This window comes from Lampris incognitus, chromosome 10 (genome assembly GCF_029633865.1).
Source record: "Lampris incognitus isolate fLamInc1 chromosome 10, fLamInc1.hap2, whole genome shotgun sequence".
Classification (NCBI taxonomy): Eukaryota; Metazoa; Chordata; class Actinopteri; order Lampriformes; family Lampridae; genus Lampris; species Lampris incognitus.
In genome coordinates, this window is record NC_079220.1 from 49,608,366 (window position 1) to 49,631,377 (window position 23,012).

The 23,012-nt window shown below is 47.3% G+C and overlaps 1 protein-coding gene across 2 annotated transcripts in view; it reads left to right on the forward strand.

Annotated features, from left to right (window-relative positions):
* The window catches only part of LOC130119321 (brain-specific angiogenesis inhibitor 1-associated protein 2-like), a 60,958-nt gene that overhangs the window by 13,883 nt on the left and 24,063 nt on the right, over positions 1-23,012 (forward strand). For both annotated transcript variants that reach the window (XM_056287780.1, XM_056287779.1), the window contains exons 2-4: positions 4,372-4,433; positions 5,352-5,423; positions 10,275-10,412. In XM_056287780.1, coding sequence (XP_056143755.1) covers positions 4,372-4,433; positions 5,352-5,423; positions 10,275-10,412 — 272 coding nt within the window. The remainder of the gene's footprint in view (positions 1-4,371; positions 4,434-5,351; positions 5,424-10,274; positions 10,413-23,012) is intronic.

Genomic DNA, 23,012 nt, shown 5'->3' on the forward strand with positions numbered 1-23,012 from the left:
TTCTCTCTCTCTCTCTCTCTCTCTCTCTCTCGCTCTCGCTCGCTCTCTGTGGCTGTTGTTGTTGTGTGATGTGATATCGAAGTTGCCATGGTAACTATTTGCATTTCCAAAAGTGTCTGGCAGAGTTTCTTTCTGGCCCCTCTCAACTCGTTCAGAAAGGAAACCGCGGGTGAGATCCCTCCTAGATTTCATTCATTCTCTCCTTAGCCGGCTTCCTCTGGGTTATGGCAGACCCCCGCCGACCCTGTGCCCTCATGCCGGAGCATGTGACCGTCTGCTGCTGTGTGGAAAGAGAGAGAGAGAGAGAGAGAGAGGTACTGATGCTCATTTGTTAATTGATCCAGCCAGTTGAAGCCGACAACAGAATGCCGGGGTTCCTAAGCTGTGAGCAGGGATGAGTATCGGTAATCGGCTTAGCGGGCTTGCCGGGAGCTGACGGGATGGTTTGGCCCGCTTCTGCGTTTCCTGCGAGTAACACGAGATGAGCAGGTTGTTCATACAAGCGAGGGCGGCTCCTCGGACACGCATGGCGGCTCTGTGGACACGCGTGACCGAGGTCACCAGGCGTGGCGTGGGGACGCCGTCCCCCCCCCCCCCCCCCGGTTGAGACTGTAGAAGAATCTTATTCCTCTCGTTGAACGGGTCTCGAGTTTCCTCCTCCTTTATTTATCTATTATTTTTGTGTAAGCGCGCACAACCGTGTTCGTAATCTTAATCACTGAAGTAAACAGATGGTCCATAGAGGAGCGCTGTGTGTGTGTGTGTGTGGACAGACTCTCGCAAACGAGTACAACTGATAGCGAGGTTCTCGCATGGGTTTGCAGCTCGTGATTCATACCATTACCCACTTGTAAGTGAATGAGAATCGCTAATAAGCCGGAGTGATGGTTAAGCGGTGATGTCGACGGGGTCAACAGGATTGATTTGTGTAGAGAGTTGTGCTCGCGTGTTTATTATTCCACTCGGCAAACGGCACAACACAAACCCGAAACCGATGTCGCCGTAATCTGTTTTCCAACCGCTGTCCCCTGACACGTTTGTCCCCCGTGAGGACCTGCTGATGTAGTCGCTCGGCCAGCAGGGGTGTGAGAACGGCAGGCGCTGCTGCTGTTTATGCGGCCCGTCGTCCGTTTTGAGGCGTTTCGAGTCGATGCTTCCCCCGTTCACATCGGCGCCACCCGTGTATAACGGCGTACGTACGGTCTGTTGAGATGGAGGCCGAAGCAAACCCCCGCGGTGACACGCTAAAGCCTCTCGGCAAAGTGGTTTTCATTTCGCCCTTGAAACAAACCCCGCTCACGAGAACGTACACAAGAGGGTCTTTACCAAATGTACAAGCAAACAGAATGAATTTGCACCTGTGTACCTACACCCCCCCCCCCCACCTTTTTTCTCCCTAATTGTACTTGGCCAATTACCCCTCTCTTCCGAGCCGTCCCGGTCACTGCTCCACCCCCTCTGCCGATCCGGGGAGGGCTGCAGACCCCCACATGCCTCCTCCGATACATGTGGAGTCGCCAACCGCTTCTTTTCACCTGACAGAGAGGAGTTTCACCAGGGGGACGTAGCGCGTGGGAGGATCAAGCTACCCCCCCCCCGAACAGGCGCCCCCGACCGACCAGAGGAGGCGCTAGTGCAGCGACCAGGACACATACCCACATCCGGCTCCCCACCCGCAGACATGGCCGATTACGTCTGAGGGGACGCCCGAACAAGCCGGAGGTAACACGGGGATTCGAACCGACTGATCCCCGTGTTGGCAGTCAATGGAATAGACCGCCCGGATGCCCTCATGTACCTATGTTTTCTCATAAATGCCAATTAATGACAAGGGGATATCTTAAAAAAGATAATTGTCACACTCCCATCAGTATGACTGTGATGCAACATATTTTCATATTAATTTGCTTCTACCTCTGAGTTCTGGGTTCACTAGATAAGACAGTGTGTTCATATGACGGGATTATAATCCATTCCTGTGCAAATGAGGCAGAAAAGCCCACATTAGAAAGGTTTCTGGATGAAAACGTCGAGAGAGAGAGAGAGAGAGAGAGAGAGAGAGAGAGAGAGAGAGAGAGAGAGAGAGAGAGAGGTACGAAAACACTCAACTGACTGATTCTAGTCTCATGTAGGTAGTCTCATGGATTCTAGTCTCATGGAGGTAGTCTCATGGATTCTAGTCTCATGGAGGTAGTATCATGGATTCTAGTCTCATGGAGGTAGTCTCATGGATTCTAGTCTCATGGAGGTAGTATCATGGATTCTAGTCTCATGGAGGTAGTATCATGGATTCTAGTCTCATGGAGGTAGTCTCATGGATTCTAGTCTCATGGAGGTAGTCTCATGGATTCTAGTCTCATGGAGGTAGTCTCATGGATTCTAGTCTCATGGAGGTAGTCTCATGGATTCTAGTCTCATGGAGGTAGTCTCATGGATTCTAGTCTCATGGAGGTAGTCTCATGGATTCTAGTCTCATGGAGGTAGTATCATGGATTCTAGTCTCATGGAGGTAGTCTCATGGATTCTAGTCTCATGGAGGTAGTCTCATGGATTCTAGTCTCATGGAGGTAGTATCATGGATTCTAGTCTCATGGAGGTAGTATCATGGATTCTAGTCTCATGGAGGTAGTCTCATGGATTCTAGTCTCATGGAGGTAGTCTCATGGGTTCTAGTCTCATGGAGGTAGTATCATGGATTCTAGTCTCATGGAGGTAGTATCATGGATTCTAGTCTCATGGAGGTAGTCTCATGGATTCTAGTCTCATGGACGTAGTCTCATGGATTCTAGTCTCATGGAGGTAGTCTCATGGATTCTAGTCTCATGGAGGTAGTATCATGGATTCTAGTCTCATGGAGGTAGTCTCATGGATTCTAGTCTCATGGAGGTAGTCTCATGGATTCTAGTCTCATGGAGGTAGTATCATGGATTCTAGTCTCATGGAGGTAGTATCATGGATTCTAGTCTCATGGAGGTAGTCTCATGGATTCTAGTCTCATGGAGGTAGTATCATGGATTCTAGTCTCATGGAGGTAGTATCATGGATTCTAGTCTCATGGAGGTAGTCTCATGGATTCTAGTCTCATGGAGGTAGTATCATGGATTCTAGTCTCATGGAGGTAGTCTCATGGATTCTAGTCTCATGGACGTAGTCTCATGGATTCTAGTCTCATGGAGGTAGTCTCATGGATTCTAGTCTCATGGAGGTAGTCTCATGGATTCTAGTCTCATGGAGGTAGTATCATGGATTCTAGTCTCATGGAGGTAGTATCATGGATTCTAGTCTCATGGAGGTAGTATCATGGATTCTAGTCTCATGGATTCTAGTCTCATGGATTCTAGTCTCATGGATTCTAGTCTCATGGAGGTAGTATCATGGATTCCAGTCTCATGGAGGTAGTCTCATGGATTCTAGTCTCATGGAGGTAGTCTCATGGATTCTAGTCTCATGGAGGTAGGCTTATATGACAGATTAAAGGGATAGAACACATTTCAGAAGGTAACAGGAGACTCCATTCACAGCCACTATTAACACATCAGACCTATGGCTGCAGACTTTTTGACTGTATGTCAGGGAAATCTCTATGGGTGTGTGTATGTGTGTGAGTGTGTGTGTGTGTGCTTGTCATTTTTTTTGTAAGTCTTGTACTGTCTCTCCACCAGATCTCTCTTTGTGTATGTGTCCTTCGCTCAATCTCGTTCTTTGTGTTCCTTTTCTTCACAATGCACTGCATATGCAGAAGAAGCAGCATGTAGGTATATGAACATATCTCCCCCCCCCCCCAGCTGCATGACTCTCCCCCTCTCCTCCCTTTTCGTTATCCCCTTTTCTACTCCCTCTCGAGTGGAAACTACACAGTTTATTTATTTATTTATTTTCCTTCTATAATCCATATTGGCCGGATGTGATAACTTATCACCGAAGGCAATATGCTCAAACGCCACAAAGCATCAACACTTACGTAAGCTGGAGGAGTCGGACTATAATCTCCCAAGTACTCACTTGAAATGTCTGCCCATCTGACAAGTGTTGTCTTTTTTGGGTCATTTCTCGTGTTTTTTTTTTTTGATTGATTTATTCATTGACTTATCACTTGAGACCATATCATATTTTCTGTCATTTCTGATGTACCGAGACCAAAGTTTCACCATGTTCCCCACCGTCCTCGTCTCCAACCACCTGTCCAATATGTGTGTCTTGTGTTGTTGCATGGGCTCTGCACGACGGGCTCGCCGTCTGCCTTTCCCTCTTTCTCTCTCTGCTAAAAAGAGCTCTCGCTATTCGTCATCGTTCATGTCTGTTCTCCCTTCTCTCTCGCTCTCTCTCTCTCTCTCTCTCTCTCTCTCTCTCTGTCTCTCTCTCTCTGTGTAGGGGATGTGCTGTTCCAGATGGCTGAGGTCCACAGACAGATCCAAGTGCAGCTCGAGGAGATGGTTGGTATTCTGCACTGAAAGTGTCCCTAGCTGTGCCGTAGTATATAGAGTTTCAAGTCCACGATGATGCGTACAGTGCACAAGATGATTCGATGCAGTGTTGATTCAGATTCAGGCAACTTTTATTTATCCCAGGAGGGCAGTTCAGTTCCACAGTCTACCCAGACCGCACACAAACTCACAGACAAGCAGTCAGCAGTATGTCAGAGACAATGGACAGGTCAGTACACGGGCAAGAGATGCACACTGGCACCCTTGTGTGGCCCTGCATGCAGACTCACGTGGACCAGGCCAAGGACAAAAATTCACATAAGATAAAATAGCAAATAAATAAATGAATGAATGAAGCATACTGAGATGCATTGCACGTTACATTCCGCCACTACAGTCAGTGAGCCTACAGACTCACAAGCCATGCGAAAAACAGACAACAGTATAAACCAGCTATTGTGGTTTAAAATAAAATAAAGCATTCATTTAAAAAGACTACTCTCGGCATTTACCGGCCTGAAAGCAGAAGGAATGAAAAGCAGGAGGAATGAAGGACTTAGAATAGCGATTTGTTTGCCTAGGGGGCGCTTCATAGCGCCAGCCTGAGGGCATCACAGCGAACTCGCTGGCCAGGACGCGGTCAGACCGGCTCCTAACTCCTGCTGCTTTCTGGGCCACCCGTTTCTCCCGGAGGGAGCACAAGTCTCTCTGCTGGACACCGATTATCTCGTGGCTTGTGTCAGACCACATCAGGGACAGAGACGCTGATCTCGAAGCTGAGAGATGGTGTCGGTAGGTGGAGTCAGTCGGGGTAAAAGGCCATGTGGGTCATTGCGTACAGCCTAATGTGGATGTTGTTCATGCTGTGTCCAGCAACCTGCTGTGTGGAGTCGTTTGTGTAATGTTTTTTTTTTTTATCTTCCTCAGCTGAAGTCCTTTCATAATGAGCTGCTGTCTGAGCTGGAGAAAAAGGTGGAGCTGGATGCCCGTTATCTCACGGTGAGTGTATAATCGTGTCACATCCCCCAAAGCTTCAGGGCAGCCGCCAACAAACGGCTTATTTGCGCTATTCTGAGCTGGATTTACTGGGTTATTGAGTGTGTTGTATTGTGTTACGATAACTCTATAATACGAGAATTTCATCAACAAGGTGGTTAACCTATAATTGCATACTACATCAAGATGAAGTTCAAGTTTGTTACCTACCAACACGGGGATCGCCGGTTCGAATCCCCGTGTTGCCTCCGGCTTGGCCGGGCATCCCTACAGGCACAATTGGCCGTGTGTGTGGGTGGGAAGCCGGATGTGGGTACGTGTCCTAGTCGCTGCACTAGCGCCTCCTCTGGTCGGTCAGGGCGCCTGTTCGGGGGGGAGGGGGAACTGAGGGGAATAGCATGACCCTCCCACATGCTACGCCCCCTGGCGAGACTCCTCACTGTCAGGTGAAAAGAAGCGGCCGGCGACTCCACGTGTATCGGAGGAGGCATGTGGTAGTCTGCAGCCCTCGCCGGATCGGCAGAGGGGGTGGAGCCGCGACCAGGACGGCAATTAGCCAAGTAAGTACAGTTGGGGAGAAAAAAGGAGGAAAATCCAAAAAAAGAAAAGAAGATGAAGTCCAATTTTACCGACAACCAAGCAGGAGTTCTTCTTGGTGGCGTGCTCAACACCGGGGACACATGGAGCCTGTTTTAAAGAAGAAAAAAGAAAATAACACCGTCCAAAAACATCCAAATAAGAGTGTCTAGGTGACTACTCATATTTTGATATCTCAATGTCTAAATGTGTAAGAAATTGGGGAATGATGGGTCCCCTTTACAGGGCGCAAAAGGCAGCGACAAACAATCACAGCAGGGTAAAAGCCGCATAAACAGTAATTCATCTTTTGCGTCTTCGTCCGTCTCAAAAACAGGAAAGAGGGCGTCTTCCTAGGTCTTGCTGGAGTGTGCAGTGACTTGTATTTTCTGTCTAAAATGGGACGATTGCAACAAAATCTTTGCCCGTGTGCGTGCGTGTGTGTGTGTGTTTAGCCGGTCTGCGAGTGATATCTTTAGAACGAGTGGGCTGCAGCTTCAGCACTTCTTTGCATTGGTCTGGGGGGGGGCGGGGGGGGGAGAGGGGGGTGTTGCCATTATCACGTTGTGTGGTTGCAGAGATCCCGTTAGGAACAGCTATCGTTTTAATGCCACATGCGCTCACAGTTTATCGCTTTTCTAGTAGTACTTGGTCTGAGTACCGAGTACCAAGTCCACATGTGCTTTAAGCACGAGGCTGGCGCGGCAGTACCCTGACCCTGGACCGTGGTCTTCGGCTGTCTCTTCCTCCGGTGCCCAGTGTGTCTGTTGGTGATCGCTGGATTTCGTTGCACAGATTGCGAGCTTGTAAGTTTCGGTCGTTCCCCCCAAGTTGCTGTAGACCAGGTTGCAGAGTCAGAAAATTCACGACGTAACTGCAAATTCTCTTTGGCGAGCGCTCATAAAAATGCAAAGATGCAAGCTTATATAAAAAAATAGACTAAAAATAACGAGCTAAGAGACAAACGGCAAAATAGAGCAAACAACAAAGACGGATTTAATAGGGGTGTGTATGCAGAAAGCAGTGGGAGAATCCGTCACTTGTTAAAAATGGGGTATAACAGTGGGGAATTAAGGAGCTTTTATGAACATCTGTTTTATTTTCGGTGGGCCAGTGGGACTGTGGAGCCCCGTCCTGAGAGGAGAGGCTGAAGAGGGTTGTGTAGAGGGGTTGAGGGGGTCTCGTGTGGTGGATGTGGCCTTACTGACTGGTTATAGCGGTTTGATAGTTGGGTCTGGGTGGTGCAGGTTATATTATGATTTGTTTGGTTGATGATCCTCGCAGTTTCTGTTCTGCTTTTGACTGTAAAAGTTGGACCAGGGGCGTCCAGGTAGCGTGGCGGTCTATTCCATTGCCTACCAACACGGGGATCGGTAGTTCGAATCCCCGTGTTACCTCCAGCTTGGTCGGGCGTCCCTACAGACACAGCTGGCCGTTCCTGCGGGTGGGTATGTGTCCTGGTCGCTAGTCTAGCGCCTCCTCTGGTCGGTCGAGGCGCCTGTTCATGGGAGAGTGGAAACTGGGGGGAATAGCGTGATCCTCCCATGTGCTATGTCCCCCTGGTGAAACTCCTCACTGTCAGGTGAAAAGAAGCGGCTGGCGACTCCACATGTATCGGAGGAGGCATGTGGTCGTCTTCAGCCCTCCCCGGATCGGCCGAGGGGGTGGAGCAGCGACCGGGACGGCTCGGAAGAGTGGGGTAATTGGCTGGATACAACAGGGGGGGGTTGGACCAGGATGCATTGTTGAAAGTGAGGACAGCTTCATTAAGCACCTGTTGAGATGTTTAACAGTGTTTAAGATGTTTTAAAGTTGTTTAACTTTCTGCTGCCCCCCCCCCCCAGTGTGTATTTGGCTCGTAGTCTCTCTCTCTCTCCCTGGATCAATTAAACAGTTATTAATGACCACACGACCGAGGTTGGTGGAATTTGCTTTCAGTACAGCACGGTAGGAAGCTCAGTTCAACAGTGTCAGTAACAAGACACATAAAGACAGACGTCAACATCACACTGGACATAATAACAAGCACATCAGACGATAGTCACAGTTTGCAGCAAGACAAAATTCACAGACAATATTTACAACACTGCTGCAGGAGGACACAGAAGCAGAGCCTCTTGGACAAGCCTCACGGCTGTAATCTCTCTCTCTCTCTCTCTTTCTCTATCTCGCTTGCTCTCTCTGTCTCTCACTTTCTTTTGCTCAATCTCTCTCTCTCTCTCGTTCTCTCTTGCTCTATCGCTCTCTCGCTCTTTCTCTCTCTTGCTCTCTCTCTCTCGCTCTCTCTTGCTCTCTCTCTCTCTCTTTCTCTCTTTGTCTCTTGCTCTCTCTCGCTCGCTCTCTCTCTCTCTCTCTCTCTCTCTCTCTCGCTCTCTCTTGCTCTCTCTATCTCTCTCGCTCGCTCTTTCTCTCTTTGCTCTCTTGTTCTCTCTCTCGCTCTTTCTCTCTGTCTTGCTCTCTTGCTCTCTCTCTCTAGCTTGCTCGCTCGCTCTCTCTCTCTTGCTCTCTCTCTCGTTCTCTCTAGCTCTCTCTCTCTTGCCCTATGTCTCTCTTGCTCTATCTCTCTCTCGCTCTTTCTCTGTCTTGCCCTCTTGCTCTCTATCTTGCTCTCTCTCTCACTCGCTTGCTCTCTATATCTCTTTCTGTCTCGCTGTCTCTCTGTCTCTCTCGCGCTCTCTTGCTCTATCTCTTACTCTTTATCTCGTTCTTTCTCTCTATCTTGCTCTCTATCTTGCTCTCTCTCTCACTCGCTTGCTCTCTCTATCTCTTTCTGTCTCTCTCTCTCTCGCTGTCTCTGTTTAGCTCTCTCTCGCTCTCATCTACCCGCTTTGTCTGAAAAATGATAGCTTATCATGGGTTTCACAATACCCCTCAATCATTTTGCAGATGTGGGGACTTGGGCACGTTGTTAAAATGCAAAGTGGCTGGAATGACCCAGCCATTCACAGATTACCGGTGGAGGGGACCGTTTCTCATATATCACCATTCAGAGGCAACTGTTGTGTTCCCGTAGAGTAAACCAAAGTCCACACGAGGTCCGGAGTGTTTGTAATTAGGATTAATCACACTTTAATGATCTGTCCGCGAATGTTGCCTGTGATTGAAAGCCGTGGATATCGGCTCTGACAAAACAGATGACAGGGCTTTGGTTTGCTTATTAGCGGGGACCCGCCGGCTCAGAAGGACGGGTACTAAAGATCGTGGCTTGATTTGTTAGACTCCCATGACCCTGCAGACTCGAGCCGAAATTTTCACAGGAATTCATTTGTCATTCTTAGCTCGTGTGGCCGCGACTCTGTAAGAGTTAGAAAAAAAGAATTAAATGGAAATGAGCTGAGTCATTTATACAGTAGCAGGCTGCTATTGACCCCTGAAGTGTGATGTGCATCTCATGCCCAAATCAGAGATTCCACCTCCACCTCTGTTAATGTCCAATGTAAAAGAGCATAGGGGTGTGAAATAATTGCCTTTTGCTCTGTCCAACACTAATTTTGACCCTTATTGCTTTTGAGGATTGCGCTTTTATGCTATTCTAGATAGTTTTAGGTGGATTCTGATTGGTTTTTGAAGCTGCATTAAGAAATCGCTAGCAATTGTTAGCTTAGCATTAGTTGTATATGTCCATAACAAATACACCTTGTCTACCAGCGATGTGTACTAACATGCTTAAATATGTACTAACCTTGACAAGTGTTTTTTCTACTCATATTTATCAACATATTTTTAAAAAAAATAGAATGACTGGCAAATAGAATCCAAACACGGTATTCATTTTGCACTGTGGGTAAAAAATTAATCTATGCCCTGAAATGACAAAATCATTTCCGAGGTCTATTGAGCGACGAGTACAACCACTTTGCAGGGGGCATGGTTTACTAATAGTGGGGTTAATGCCCAAATCATTAACATTTCTGGCTGTGCTTGATTGTCTGTCCTACGCTGTCCATGCACATGCCATTTGCAGGTTTTTGGAAGGAAAAAAAAAACAAAAACAAAACACCTCTATCTGGAAAAATTCAGTTGTAGAAAAAGTGAGAATGAGTCAGTGGAGGGAGCTGAATATTGTCTACTTAAAGCTGCCGTGTTCCATCCCTGTTATTATGACTCATCCCTACCAATTATTCCCAAAAAATACAGGGCATGTGCCACTATCTCAGCTCTCCTGTAACAACAGGTCCTCCTCTGCGTTCTGGTGCGAGCAAGTATTTATTTATTTTTTACTCTCTGGTACTACGTGGACTAATTTTGTTCGCATATGCTCTCTATTTTCTCACACAGGCTGCGCTGAAGAAGTACCAGATGGAGCACAAGAGCAAAGGGGAGAGTCTGGAGAAGTGTCAGGCCGAGCTGAAGAAGCTGCGCAGAAAGAGCCAGGGCAGCAAGAACCCCTCCAAGTACGGCGAAAAGGAGATGCAGGTGAGTCGGTAGACCACTTCCAACAACGGTGCGGGAGCCGAGGTGAGGTCACCGCAACTGCCCCCTAGTGCCTGAGCGTGTCGTGGGTCTGTGAAATTCACGATGCCGGTTGCTCCCGCTGGTTCTCAGCTCCTCCAGAGGTGTGGCACATAACGGCGGGGCGGAGGAAATAAGAAACGGTCTCATCGTGAAAGCAAACGTGAAATATGAGATCATGAAATTCGCTCATAACTCCTCGCATAAAGACGACATTTGGTAGCGGCTCGGTTGAGTACCAATATGTTTTAACGAAGTAGGAAGAAAATCTTTGACGAATAAGCCGGAGAAAGCCGCGCGCTAAGTTTCAATATAATAGCTGTGTGTGAGTGCTGGTAACTACTGAGTTGGAGAGTTATGAGTTTAGCTGTGAAATAATGGATTTTATTCTTCACAAAGTAGATTGAGCGCACAAAACAGCCAGAACGGGGGTGGACGTAGTGGTGAGTGGGAAGACAAATATCCGAGGCTTGGGTATGAGCTGTAAATCCTAGCCAATCTTTGGTTCAAAAGCACACACACACGACACACATACACACTGGCAATCTCACCATTTCGGTGTTGGTCCCCTGTTGTTTCGAGGGGGGAGCGCTCCTCTACAGCTCTATTTGTAGGGCTTTTGTTTGGTTAACCTTGGGGGTTATAATGCTCACACTGTAAAAAAGAAAAAAGGTAAATATGACTTAAAAAAAAAAAAAACAACCCCTGTAGGTTAGCCTCGGCCTGGTGCTGAAGGCGACTCGTAGGTAAGGCCGTGTGGGAAGCCGGAAGCTCGGGCGCCCGGAGGCGAAACTGGTCCCCTAAGTTACACAGGCCGGGGCTCACGGGGTATTTGCTCAAGTCGTGTTGGTGTTGTGGGGCGTGACCTGCCCTGATGGAATAACTTCAGCGGATCGATAAGTGGACCGGGAACATGTTCCTGCTGGAGTCCAGAGATTCATAGCCATGGAAGAGTTTACCGAGCGTGAAAACCCGCCTCTTATCCTGCTACCACAGCCCTTCCGGAGCATCCCTCCCCCCCCCCCCCCCCCCTCCGACTAGTGCTCACAGTGTGCACACAGACACACACACACCCACACACCCCTCTTTGCTTCTTGTCAAACACGATGTGGCGGTTTTAGATTGATCCAATTCTTGTGTCAGATTGTGTTTGTTTCGCCGTGCCAAGACACGCTGGCCGGGAGGTGCAGTTTAAAGGATCATCTCGGTGTGTCAGAGTTGACGGTGCTCTCGGCAGTCTCCGTCTTGTGTGGAGCGGGGTGGGTTGGGCCGTTGGGAGTGACGGAGAAACGGGACGAGAGCGGCATGTCGTTGCAGTTACCTGAGAATTATATGCGTCGGGCGACAAGACCTCCTTTAGGTCTGACGTGTGCGACACAGCAAGACTCCCCCCTCATAAATCAACGGGGTACTGTGTCAAAAAAATCCCGACTGGGCATGCAGAAAGGAGATGGCTCGACAAATCTCGTTCCTGTTCTCCCTGAGGCCTACACCAGACATGACTAACCCGTAGGGCATATACTCCACCTGTGACATAGCGCTATTACTCGCTCGTATTCAGGTTATATTGTCGAGCAAGTCTGCACATACCAGGAAGAAGATTTGCTGTCAGGCTCACATATTGTAAAAAGGTGTTTCACGATATGTGAGCGTAGAAAGTGTGCGGGCTTCAAACTTGCTAGTTTGTGCGACTCTTCGTCCGACCGTTTTGGGAAGCGTCACTCGCACCTTTCCTGAAATGGCTCAAGTCGAAGGCGGGGGCGAGAAGAGGTCCGCCGTAGAAAGGGGGCGGCATTCTAATCGGAACTTCTTTGGAATCACAACGCGAAGAGTCACACACGTGTGGAGAAGGGCACACACGCCCTTGGGAAGTTTTTCCTCGGAGGGATTCGTGGCGAGCGGGGAGCAGTCGACGCGGTAGCAGGCGTAGCTTGGGGAGGAATGAGCAGAATAGAATTTGCAGACCACGTGTAACCCCGCCCATTTCCACACCCGAGCACACCGGGCCAGTCGCGGCGGAGAGAGGGCGTAGACTTTTGGAATGTCATTTCACAAAGTTGTGAAACATGTTGGACACAGAAGACCCCAGCCCGGCATCCGGGTGGTGTGGCGGTCTATTCCTTTGCCTACCAACATGGGGATCGCCGGTTCGAATCCCCGTGTTACCTCCGGCTTGGTCAGGCGTCCCTACAGACGCAATTGGCCGTGTCTACGGATGGGAAGCCGGATATGGGTGTGTGTCCTGGTCGCTGCACTAGCGCCTCCTCTGGTCGGTCAGGGCTTCTTTTCAGGGCGGAGGGGGAACTGGGGGGGAATAGTGTGACTTTTTTTTTTTCTTCCACGCACTACGTCTGCAGCCCTCCCCGGATCGGCAGAGGGGGTGGAGTAGCGACCGGGGCGGCTCGGAAGAGTGGGGTAATTGGCCAGATACAACTGGGGAGAAAAAGGGGGAAAATTCCACCACCCACCCCCCCCAAAAAAAGTCCCCATCCCAAATGTGATGACAGGAGCTTCTCGATATGTGGAACAATACTTGGTTTGAAGCATGCGGCGGCCCAAAGACACCAGTGACTCAACACAGCATCCTAATGGAGGAGAGAGAGAGTAAGACTGAGATTGAATAAAACACCTTAGGCGTCGATAAATAGTTTTTACCGAGGGTAAAATCAAGACTATAAAGACAAAAAAAAAAATCTTGGGATAATAGGTCTCCACTGTTTGCCTGTATGACTGACTGATGGGGCGCATTTGTGCAGGGGGACCAACCCATCAGGCCCGTGACTCATAACACACTGTGTGTTTGCAGAGAGAAGGGAAAGAAAAAAAAACAAACAATCTCCCTTTTCTCATTTTCAGCCCTCTCACTTCTCCACTGATCATATCACCGCCGAAGGCGAGCAAGACAAAAGCCAACTCATTTGTGCAGGACTCCCTTGAGGAGGGCAGCACACACGGGGGGGGGGGGGGGGGGGGGCTTACTCTGCCACAGACCTATGCTTCATATTGAGAAACAAGCAACCTGGGACCGCCGGGCTTATTTAGTGACGGGAACGATTAGGGGTGTGTGATTAGGGGGGGTTTAATGTGTGCGTTTGTGCGTGTGTGCATGCACACACACACTGTGTGGGGTTGTATGCACAGAGAAGTGTTTGTGTATGGTTGTTGAGAAAACGTCCTCACCTCTTGACTATCTCAGCGCATGTCCCTCCTCTTCTCCCTCCTCCTCTACCACACCTGTTATGTCCAACTCAGATGAGCAGTAGTTTTTATTTTTTTGTGGCTTTTTTTTTCTTCTTCTTCTTTTTTTTTTCTTCAAAATCTGTTCTTTTCGTGAAAATAAGGATGTCAGAACACAATCTGCCAGCGGACACAGATGGTGGCTGCGTTCCCTTCATTTTCTCTCTCTCGCTGTCTCTCTCACCCCCCATGTTCTTCTCTTCCTTTCTCCTGTTCGCTCTCTCTCTCTCTCTCTCTCTCTCTCTCTCTCTCTCTCTCTCTCTCTCTCTCTTTTTTTTTTCTTTCTCTCTCTGCTTCTGTCGCTCTCTCGATCTCCTTTCCTTCCTGTACCCAAGTGTTTGTCTCGCTTGCTCGTTCTCTTTCTCTCCTCCATCCTTTCTGTCCCTGCCTTCAAACCCTCGCAGCATGTGATCTCATCAATGGATAAAGTCCCTGCCAAAATGCTAATTAGCTCATTATGTAGTTCAGTGGAGTGAACTAAGGTATTGTGTGTGTGTGCGTGTGTGTGTGTATGGGGAGGGGTCATTTAGATAAACTCCTCAGCATTACGCAGGCAAGCTAATGGCATCCCGAACTGACAAAAGGAGAGACTGGGGGGAGCCTACCTCAAAGAATCTGGCTCAGGGTGTTCGAGTCAGCGTAATGAGATTTTTAATAATCTTTTATTCAATTTGGTGGGATTGCATAAAGCCGGAGAAAGCGCAAAAGTATGAAAAGAGGAAGTGATATGTACAGATTAGCAAACACCCATTGGTGACATGTGGATGTAATGACAATTATCTCTCTCACTCTGTCACACACACTCACACACACTCACTTGGGTTGGCTGATATTATCAATTTCCATGGTAAATTGTAGCAGGTTGGTACATGGGCTCGAGTATCGTGTATCGTTCTCCAAGGTATCACACTATGTCCTCTTTACTGAAAGCGGGCTGATGCTGAAGGAAAAGAACAGCCGGCCTAAAGCAAGCAGCTTGCCTTACCATGCAGAGGAACAGTGTGTAGTCCCCGTAGAGACGAAAAGGAGTATGAACAGCTTTGTTACTGTGAGTTCTCTGCTCGGTCTTATAAGGAGTGGTAATCCCCCCTGTCCCGGAATTGCCCTGCAGGTTTTTTTTAAAAATCTTTTTACTAGGGATATGAAAATAAATACAGAAGTATAAAATTAGAAGTATTTCCCATTTTTATTATGACAGCAATATCCCCAGGGGCCCCAATAACAAGAACACTACTAGTAGTTAGAAATGTAATTACAGTATGTATGAATAGTTCAAATATATAAAACGTACAAATAATTATGAATAAATAGATAAAAAAGAAAAATGAAACGGCATTAAGAACACTAAGAGAACAGAAGAGAGCAGACAGGAAGGGGCAAGGCTTGTAAGGAGTTAAAGTAACCTATGAAAGAATTCCGTTTATGAAAAATTTAGCGACGTTGGCTTTCACTGAGAGTCTTATCTTTTCTTACCTAAGAAAAGCCATGACATCCCTAAGCCACAGAGAAGTAGATGGAGCCGTAGGAGATTTCCATAGAAGTAAAATACAGCTTCTTGCCAAAAAGAGAGGTAAAGACCAATATTCTTGAAGAATCAATTTGGGGAAGAATCAGCTGAGACCACAAATGTCACTATAGAGGGGACCTTATTTATATCGATTCCCAGAACCTTTGTCAAGAGCATAAAATCACTCCAGAATTTATGTAGTTTGGAACGAAAGAAAAACATATGGCTCAGGTTGCAAGAGGAAGCGTGACATCTGTCACATTGGTCTGCAATATCTGGATAGATTTCAGATAGTTGAGATTTTGAAAAGTGAACTCTGCGTAACACCTTGAAATGTATAAGTTCTGGCCTTGCACAAGGTGTACTTGAATGTATTCTGTACACAGCTTCATCCCACCACTGATCTGTAAAATCTACCCCCAGCTCCTGCTCCCAAGTAATTCTAGTTTTGGCAACAGAATGACCATCAAAAGCTATGAGCTCTTCATATATCTTGGATATGAGTGATTTCTGATGGGATTTTAGGGTCAGGAGGTCATCCCATGTCTGGTTAGTGGGGAGGGAAGGGTAGCTGAAAAAAAGAAAGAAGGCACAGTGTCTAACTTGAAAGTAATGAAACAAGTGGGATGCAGGCGAATTAAAATCTGAGGATAGATCTGCGAAGTTGCAGAAAGTGCCATCTTTGTAGAGGTCTCTAAAAGGATTAATGCCTCGACGCTGCCACAACATGTAAGTGGCTTCAATGAGAGATGGTGGAAATAGGTGATTCTTCACTAATAGCATCAGAGTGGAGGCTGACATAAACTTAAAATATCTGAATCAAAAACAAATCTTAAGGGTAGACAGTACCACATGGGTACTTGTAAAGCTGGAAGGATTGATTGGTAGGGAGGAGGTGAGTAGGGTCATTGGGAGAAGATGAGGAACATGAATGAACCTCCAACCTACACCATAACAACCCCGGAGATTGAAGCAAATAAGTCAATTTGTAAATATGTGGTGACCAATAACAGAGCAGACAATTGGGTAAGGCAAGTCTCCACTGAATTTAAATTTTTTTGCAATAATGATTTCCTTAACCCTGGGTGCCTTCCCACTCCATAAATAGTTGGTAACAATTTGGTCCACAGATCTGAAAAAATGTTTGGGCAAAACAAAGGGAGAAATCTAGGCAAGACATTAATTTTTACCATTTTTATTCTACCTATAAATGATAGAGGCAAAGAGTTCCACCTTTGAAGTCTGCCTTCACCTAGGTGACCAACGGAGAGAAATAAGCAGAATAGAGAGAGGGTAAAATACAGCTCACATTGATCCCTAGATAATTAAATCCTGATGAGCTAAGTTTAAATTGAATATCGGATTGTTAAAGTAACAAAGTAGATTAATTTATAGGATGGCATTCACTCTTAAGACGATTCAGTTTATAGCCTGAGAAGAAGCCAAATTTCTCCCGCATGGGCAGGATTGACGAAATGCTAGTATATATACTAGCATATGATTATATATATAAGCATGTCATCCGCATAAAGCGACAATTTCAGTTCAACTCCAGCACAGGAGACTCTGTGGGAAAGATCCTAATGCAATTGACAGAGGCTCGGTGGACAAGGCAAAAAGTTAAGGGGAAAGAGGACAGCCTTAGCTAGTACCACGTCACAGCGTACAATAACTAAATCGAGTATAGATGGTGTGAATGCTGGCCTGGGGAGGAGGTGTAAAGAAGTTGAATCTAGGATATAAATCTGTTCCCAAATCCAAACTTATGAAGTTCTGCAAGAAGATAATTAATTTCAACCCGATTGAATGCTTTCTCTGCATCAAGCAAAATAACAACCTCAGTGGTTCAAGAGGAATGTTTGAAGAAAATCACATTCAAAAGTGTGGAAAGGTTAAAAAACAGCTGACACCATTTGATGAAACCATTCTGTTCTTCCAGTATAATAATTGGGAGAATCTCTTCAACACATGTTGCTAAAGCTTTAGCCAAAAATTTGACATCCACATTCAGCAAGGACAGAGGTCTGTATGAGGCATAAGATGTGGGGTCCTTGCCCTTCTTCAAGAAGAGAAAGGTTATGGATGCCTGAGTTAAGGTCAGAAGTGATGAACCATGTTCTAGGGACTCAATGTACTCCAAGATAAGAAGAGGAGCTAGTTTATTCACGAATAAAAAAAAAAAACTCAACAGGGGATCCATCTGGTCCAGGGGCTTTATTGCTTTGCATGGCTTTAGTAGAGAGTATAATGTCTTACAAACTTAGAGGTCCATCAAGCCCATGGGTGGTGAAAAGAGGGGGGGGGGTGCAAAACATGACCCACCCATAGACAACCGAGTCTGCTTTTATCACGTAAATGTGTTTCCTGTAAGAATACTATGTCAGCATTAAAACGTTTTTGGTTCACATCTTAACGTTCTAGCTCAAGTACCTGATACTAGAGCCAGTGTCCAAATTTTGTGACTTAGTGTTGGTCATCTAGGCTGACACTTGAATAGGAAATGAAAGAAGGGAGAAGCAAGTGACTGAGTCTCCCCGAAAAAGGGAAAGAAGGGAAGGAAAAAAGGTGGGATGTGAGGGGGGGGAGAAGATGGAAACAAAAGAAGAAAAAAAAATACAAGCAGCTTGGCCAAACCCACCCCACACGTCACAAGTGTCTCCATCCCCAAATGATAGGAACAGTAGTGTAGACAGGCGCTATCCTCCTAAGAGTAGTACTTTTGACTATGTACTAACAGGTAAGTCCCTGCAGCGTAGTCAACTTTTTTTTGTTTTTTGCCCCCCCCCTTTTTTTCCCTCCCCAATTGCATTTGGCCAATTACCCCACTCATCCGAGCCATCCTGGTCTCTGCTCCACCCCCGTCTGCCGATCCGGGGAGGGCTGCACACTACCACATGCCTCCTCCAATACACATGGAATGGCCAGTCGCTTCTTTTCACCTGACAGTGAGGAGTTTCGCCAGGGGGACGTAGCATGTGGGAGGGTCACGCTATTCCCCCCAGTTCCCCCTCCCCCCTGAACAGGTGCCCTGACCGACCAGAGGAGGCACTAGTGCAGCGACCAGGACACATACCCACATCCGGCCTCCCACCCACAGTCACGGCCAATTGTGTCTGTGGGGACACCTGACTAAGCCAGAGGTAACACGGGGATTCGAACCGGCGATCCCCGTGTTGGTAGGCAAGGGAATAGACTGCCACGCCACCCGGACGTCCCTAGAGCAGTGAACTTTAAATGTTAATTGTAAGGTACATGAAACCAACAGGGGGACTCAGTATAGCAGCTATTGAGAAGACAGGAGATATAGTAACCTAAAGGGCACCATGACCTATAGGTTGGTAATAAGGCAAAAAAAAAAACCAAATGTGTTCAACCTACCAAAGAATGGTCTACTTCACATTAAAAGATTCAAACGGTTGTAATAAATAAAACATTAGCTTAATGGAACTGACACTGTGTAAACAGTGTGAAACATTTTGGCATTGCTAGCCTATAAATAAAAGTTAATTTGCTATATAATATGTGAAAATATCTCACCATAATACTAAATATGATAAAAAAAAAATAAATGGTACAAATAATATTGGAAAAACAGAGGGACAATATTGACCGAGGTATCTTAACCTGTGTTTTATTAAAGCTCAGTATCATTAACATAAGCAAAGTACAACACAAACATTGACAAAACCAATGTAAGCAATGTAAAGCCCTGGCCCACTAGTAGCCAGGGACATGTAATAAACTATGTCAACACAGTAAACAAGTGGGTTTAAGAGAAATAAATAAGATAAAAAGACAATGCCGACTGTATCAGTTCATGTGGCCGTGGTGAGAACGGTGAAAGCAAAGCTTCGTGTGGTACGCTATGCTGATGAACTCAGCGGGAAACCTGGTTTGAAGTGGGAACGATACGGTGCAGAAACCAGCATCACAAGAAGCAATGGTGTAGTCTCCTCACTCGGTTATCAGCTTGAGGAATGTTTTATGGGGCTTCAGACACAACACGGTTTGCACTGCGCTTGCTGCTGGGTTCAGCATGGAGCGCAGGCCAAAATTGGGGGGGGGGGGGGTTTTCACAACTCCTAGCAGGACAAGTTCATAATTTTGTTGTTGCCAGCAGACGTGTCTGTCCTTGATACGCCTGCTTGCTTGGAAACGTGTTTCCGAGACGGGGCTTTCCTCCCGAGGTCTCAGTACAAGCGTAAACTTGTTTTGTACAATTCAGGGAATTCTGAAGCAATATATATTTTTGAACAATGCCTTTATTGATTTTTCATTATTGCATTATTATGCTATATATTACAATGCAAGTTTTAAAGTTAAACACAACACCCCCCCCCACACACACACACACACCTACCTACTCATTCTCTCTCTTAACATCTACCTTGCAGTTAGAGCAGTCAGTATAAATCATCTAATAATATCAATCATGCATTTCAGTGGCACCTCTAACAAAGTAAAGATACACATAAACAAAAAGTTACACCGTTGCAACAAATTTTCAAAACATGCCTCCCCACCCCCTTCTGGGGTTTACTACTGTTTTGATTCTTTAAGGATCCTGTCCTGAGTTGTCCTCCTGCAGAAACTCTCCCATCTCCACATTTTATAAATCATTAAAATGGTTGCCAGATTCCCTTATAAACAACCCATTTGTCTTTCAAGGTGTGTGTGTTATTCTCTCCGTTGACATACACTGTGCCATATGTCTGATCCAAGCCCCGGTTGTAGGTGCTGCAGTTTTCTTCCAGTTAAAAGCTGTCACTCATTTTGCCTGCAGTATGGCAAAATCGGTAAATTTTTATTCTTTGTGGCGAGGCGTCTTCTTCGAGACTGCCGGCCGGAGAGATGCAGTTGGTGAGCGCATGTAGTACGAGGGTGGGTGTTTGAACTAAAATAGGGATTGATTGGCCACTAAATTGGGAGAAAAGGGAAAAATCAGAAATACATTTCTAAAAAAAAAAAAGATTCTTTGGTTTTCAGAGCATGCTGTGACGAGTTGGTCGCGGCGCAAGGTCAGGAATTTGCGAATCCATCGCAGCGCAAAGTTGGGCGCAGCAGTGCAGCGCACCACTGCTGCGCCCAACTTTGCGCTGCAACCACGCCTTGCTTGACAACATTAAAAAGCCGTCGTGGTACGGTGCAAGCCGTTCAAAAATAATGGGGTTCAGAGTGCAGTGGCGCCGTTGCTGCGTTGTGTCTGAAAGAACCATCAGCCCCCCCCTGGCGACGTGAAGTCCTGTTGAACACCTGGGCCGGGTGAAGAACACTGGACCCAACTCCATCGATATCGCGTAATTGACAGTGGACATTGTTGAAGGCAGCATGGGCTCATGCCGTTTTGATGGTTTGGTCCTGAAAGATGGAGATGGTCATGTTCCGCAGCTTTACCCGGTGTAGCTCTCTCACCTTCCCAATGATATCGGCGCAGTTCGTGTAATAGTACAGCTTCGTCACTATAGCGCGGGGGCGGTCACCGGGTTTAGGCATCGCCAGCAGCTCCTTCTCCAGTGTGAAAGCCTCCATCAGAAGTTTAAACACGCCGGCAGTGGATGAGGAGGCAAGGTCGTCCTCTGGGACAACAGTAATCCGGACGTTCTGACGGCAAGCTCTGGACTCCAAATCCTCATTTGTTTTCCAGCTTGACCATCTCTCGAGACAAATGTTCCGCTTTCTTTAAAGATTAACAATGTTGGGCGCCCAAGTAGCGTGGCGATCTATTCTGTTGCCCGCCAACAAGGGGATCGCCGAATCGAATCCCCGTGTTACCTCCGGCTTGGTCGGACACAATTGGCCGTGTCTGCAGGTGGGAAGCCGGATGTGGGTATATGTCCTGGTCGCTGTGCTAGCACCTCCTCTGGTTGGTCGGGGCGCCTGTTCGGGCAGGAGGGGGAACTGGGGGGAATAGCGTGATCCTCCCATGTGCTACGTCCCCCTGGCAAAACTCCTCACTGTCAGGTGAACAGAAGCGGCTGGCGACTCCACATGTATCGGAGGAGACGTGGTGGTCTGCAGCCCTCCCCGGATCAGCAGAAGGGGTAGAGCAGGGACCGGGACAAGCTCGGAAGAGTGGGGTAATTGGCCGGATACAATTGGGGAGAAAAAGGGGGGGGGGGAGAGTAACAATGTCATCAGTGCAGGTAGACAGAGACTGCTCCATTTCTGTTACGGCGCCATTGAGTCCCGCGAGGTCGGACTGTGTTGTGGATATGCTGCCAGACAATTCCGCTTTCAGTTTTAATAATAAACGAGAGATTATTGCCCAAAGCTGCTCGAAGCTCGGATTTAGATATTGCTGCGACATCATCCTGAAGAGCGGGAAGGAAGCTCAGCTTGGAGCGTGGTAACATCTGGAGCAGGAGGTAGCATACTGCTAGCCTCTGGCGGCGGAGCGGAGCCGATGTGGGGTCAGGCGTTGCAGTATTTACAGGCGTTGGGACAGCGGCCATTTTAAATTGTTTGAAAAATAGTATGAAAGTTATTAAAACGTTAATTTTGGTGTTAGTCGTTTCTTAACAGACATACTAACATATGTAACGAATTGGGTATTTATCTTTACAGAATATAGAGTTTAAAAAGCGGCGGTCAATTTGACTGCCTGTGGTCGTTTTAGGTAGGATTAATCACATCAAAAGCAGTTGTGAGTGCGGTCTCTGGTGTGTGTGCGGGGAGGGAGTTCCTGAGGGAGGGGGCTGCTATGGAGAAGGTTCTGTCGCCCCAGGTCCTGTGCATGGTCCTGTGTGGCGGAGACAGGAGGTTGGCGTCGGAGGAGCGAAAGCCACGGGGAGGAGTAGGGTAGCGGAGCAGGTCGGTATCAACCTTAAGCGGCATTTTAGTGCTCGAAAACCAAAGTAACTATATTAAAGGGGAGTTACATAAAACTTAAGCCATGAAAAGGGAGAAAACAGTGCCTAATGACGTTAAGACAAATAGACTCCGCAGGAGCTCCCTAACATGCAACTTAAGCCATGTTTCGGTGAGCCGGAAGTCCTGCCCCGCACTTTTAACCGCTGCAAATTCTGGGTGTGTATGGAAGAGCAGAGCTTTTCAAACAGCCAGGTGTATCGTATTGCATAGGTCCTTTGTCATAGCATAGTGAGCTGCTGCCCCAGATGTGTCTGGCGTTTGGCATGTATGCACACGAGGAAGTGTGCAGCGAGGGAGAGATGGTGACGAGTTACAGCCCGTGTTGGCCGTGGAGTCAGCCCACAATACTGTGTTGAATATGTAGCATACACGTTTGTGAATCCGGCAAAACACGTTTCCCTCTCAACGTTATGGCAACTATGATGTAATCCTCATTTTTGTTACAACAGCGGTTGCTCGGGCTTCCCTCTTAGCCGCCATTATCTTCGGTTTCCGCAGTAACCTTTTGAATGGTGTGAGATTTGGGCGTTGTGGAACTGACAAGAGGAGGGAACAGACTGGTTGAACTGCTCCGGTTAGCTGCGCTTAGCACTCCTGGAGAGACCGACAGCAAGTGAGTCACAGACTGGTGAGAAATGTCGGGGGTCACTCGGGGAAAAAAGAGAGAGAGAGAGAAGACAGATTGGACGCAGTCATTTCATCAGGATGTTTATGTGTCGACCCCGATATGAATGAAGCCCCATTCACCAGCAGTATCACCTGGAGAGTCCAGCCGCATTTTGGTTGGGTGTTTCCTCATCACAGCATAGTCCCCCCCCCCCCCCCACTTATCGCCCTCTGCAATATGTAGCATGACTCATACCACACAAAAAAAAGAAAAAGAAAAGCTGTTCCAGTATCACGGAGTATTGCTTTACTCACTGAAATGTTCCTCCCTCCACAAACCCGCC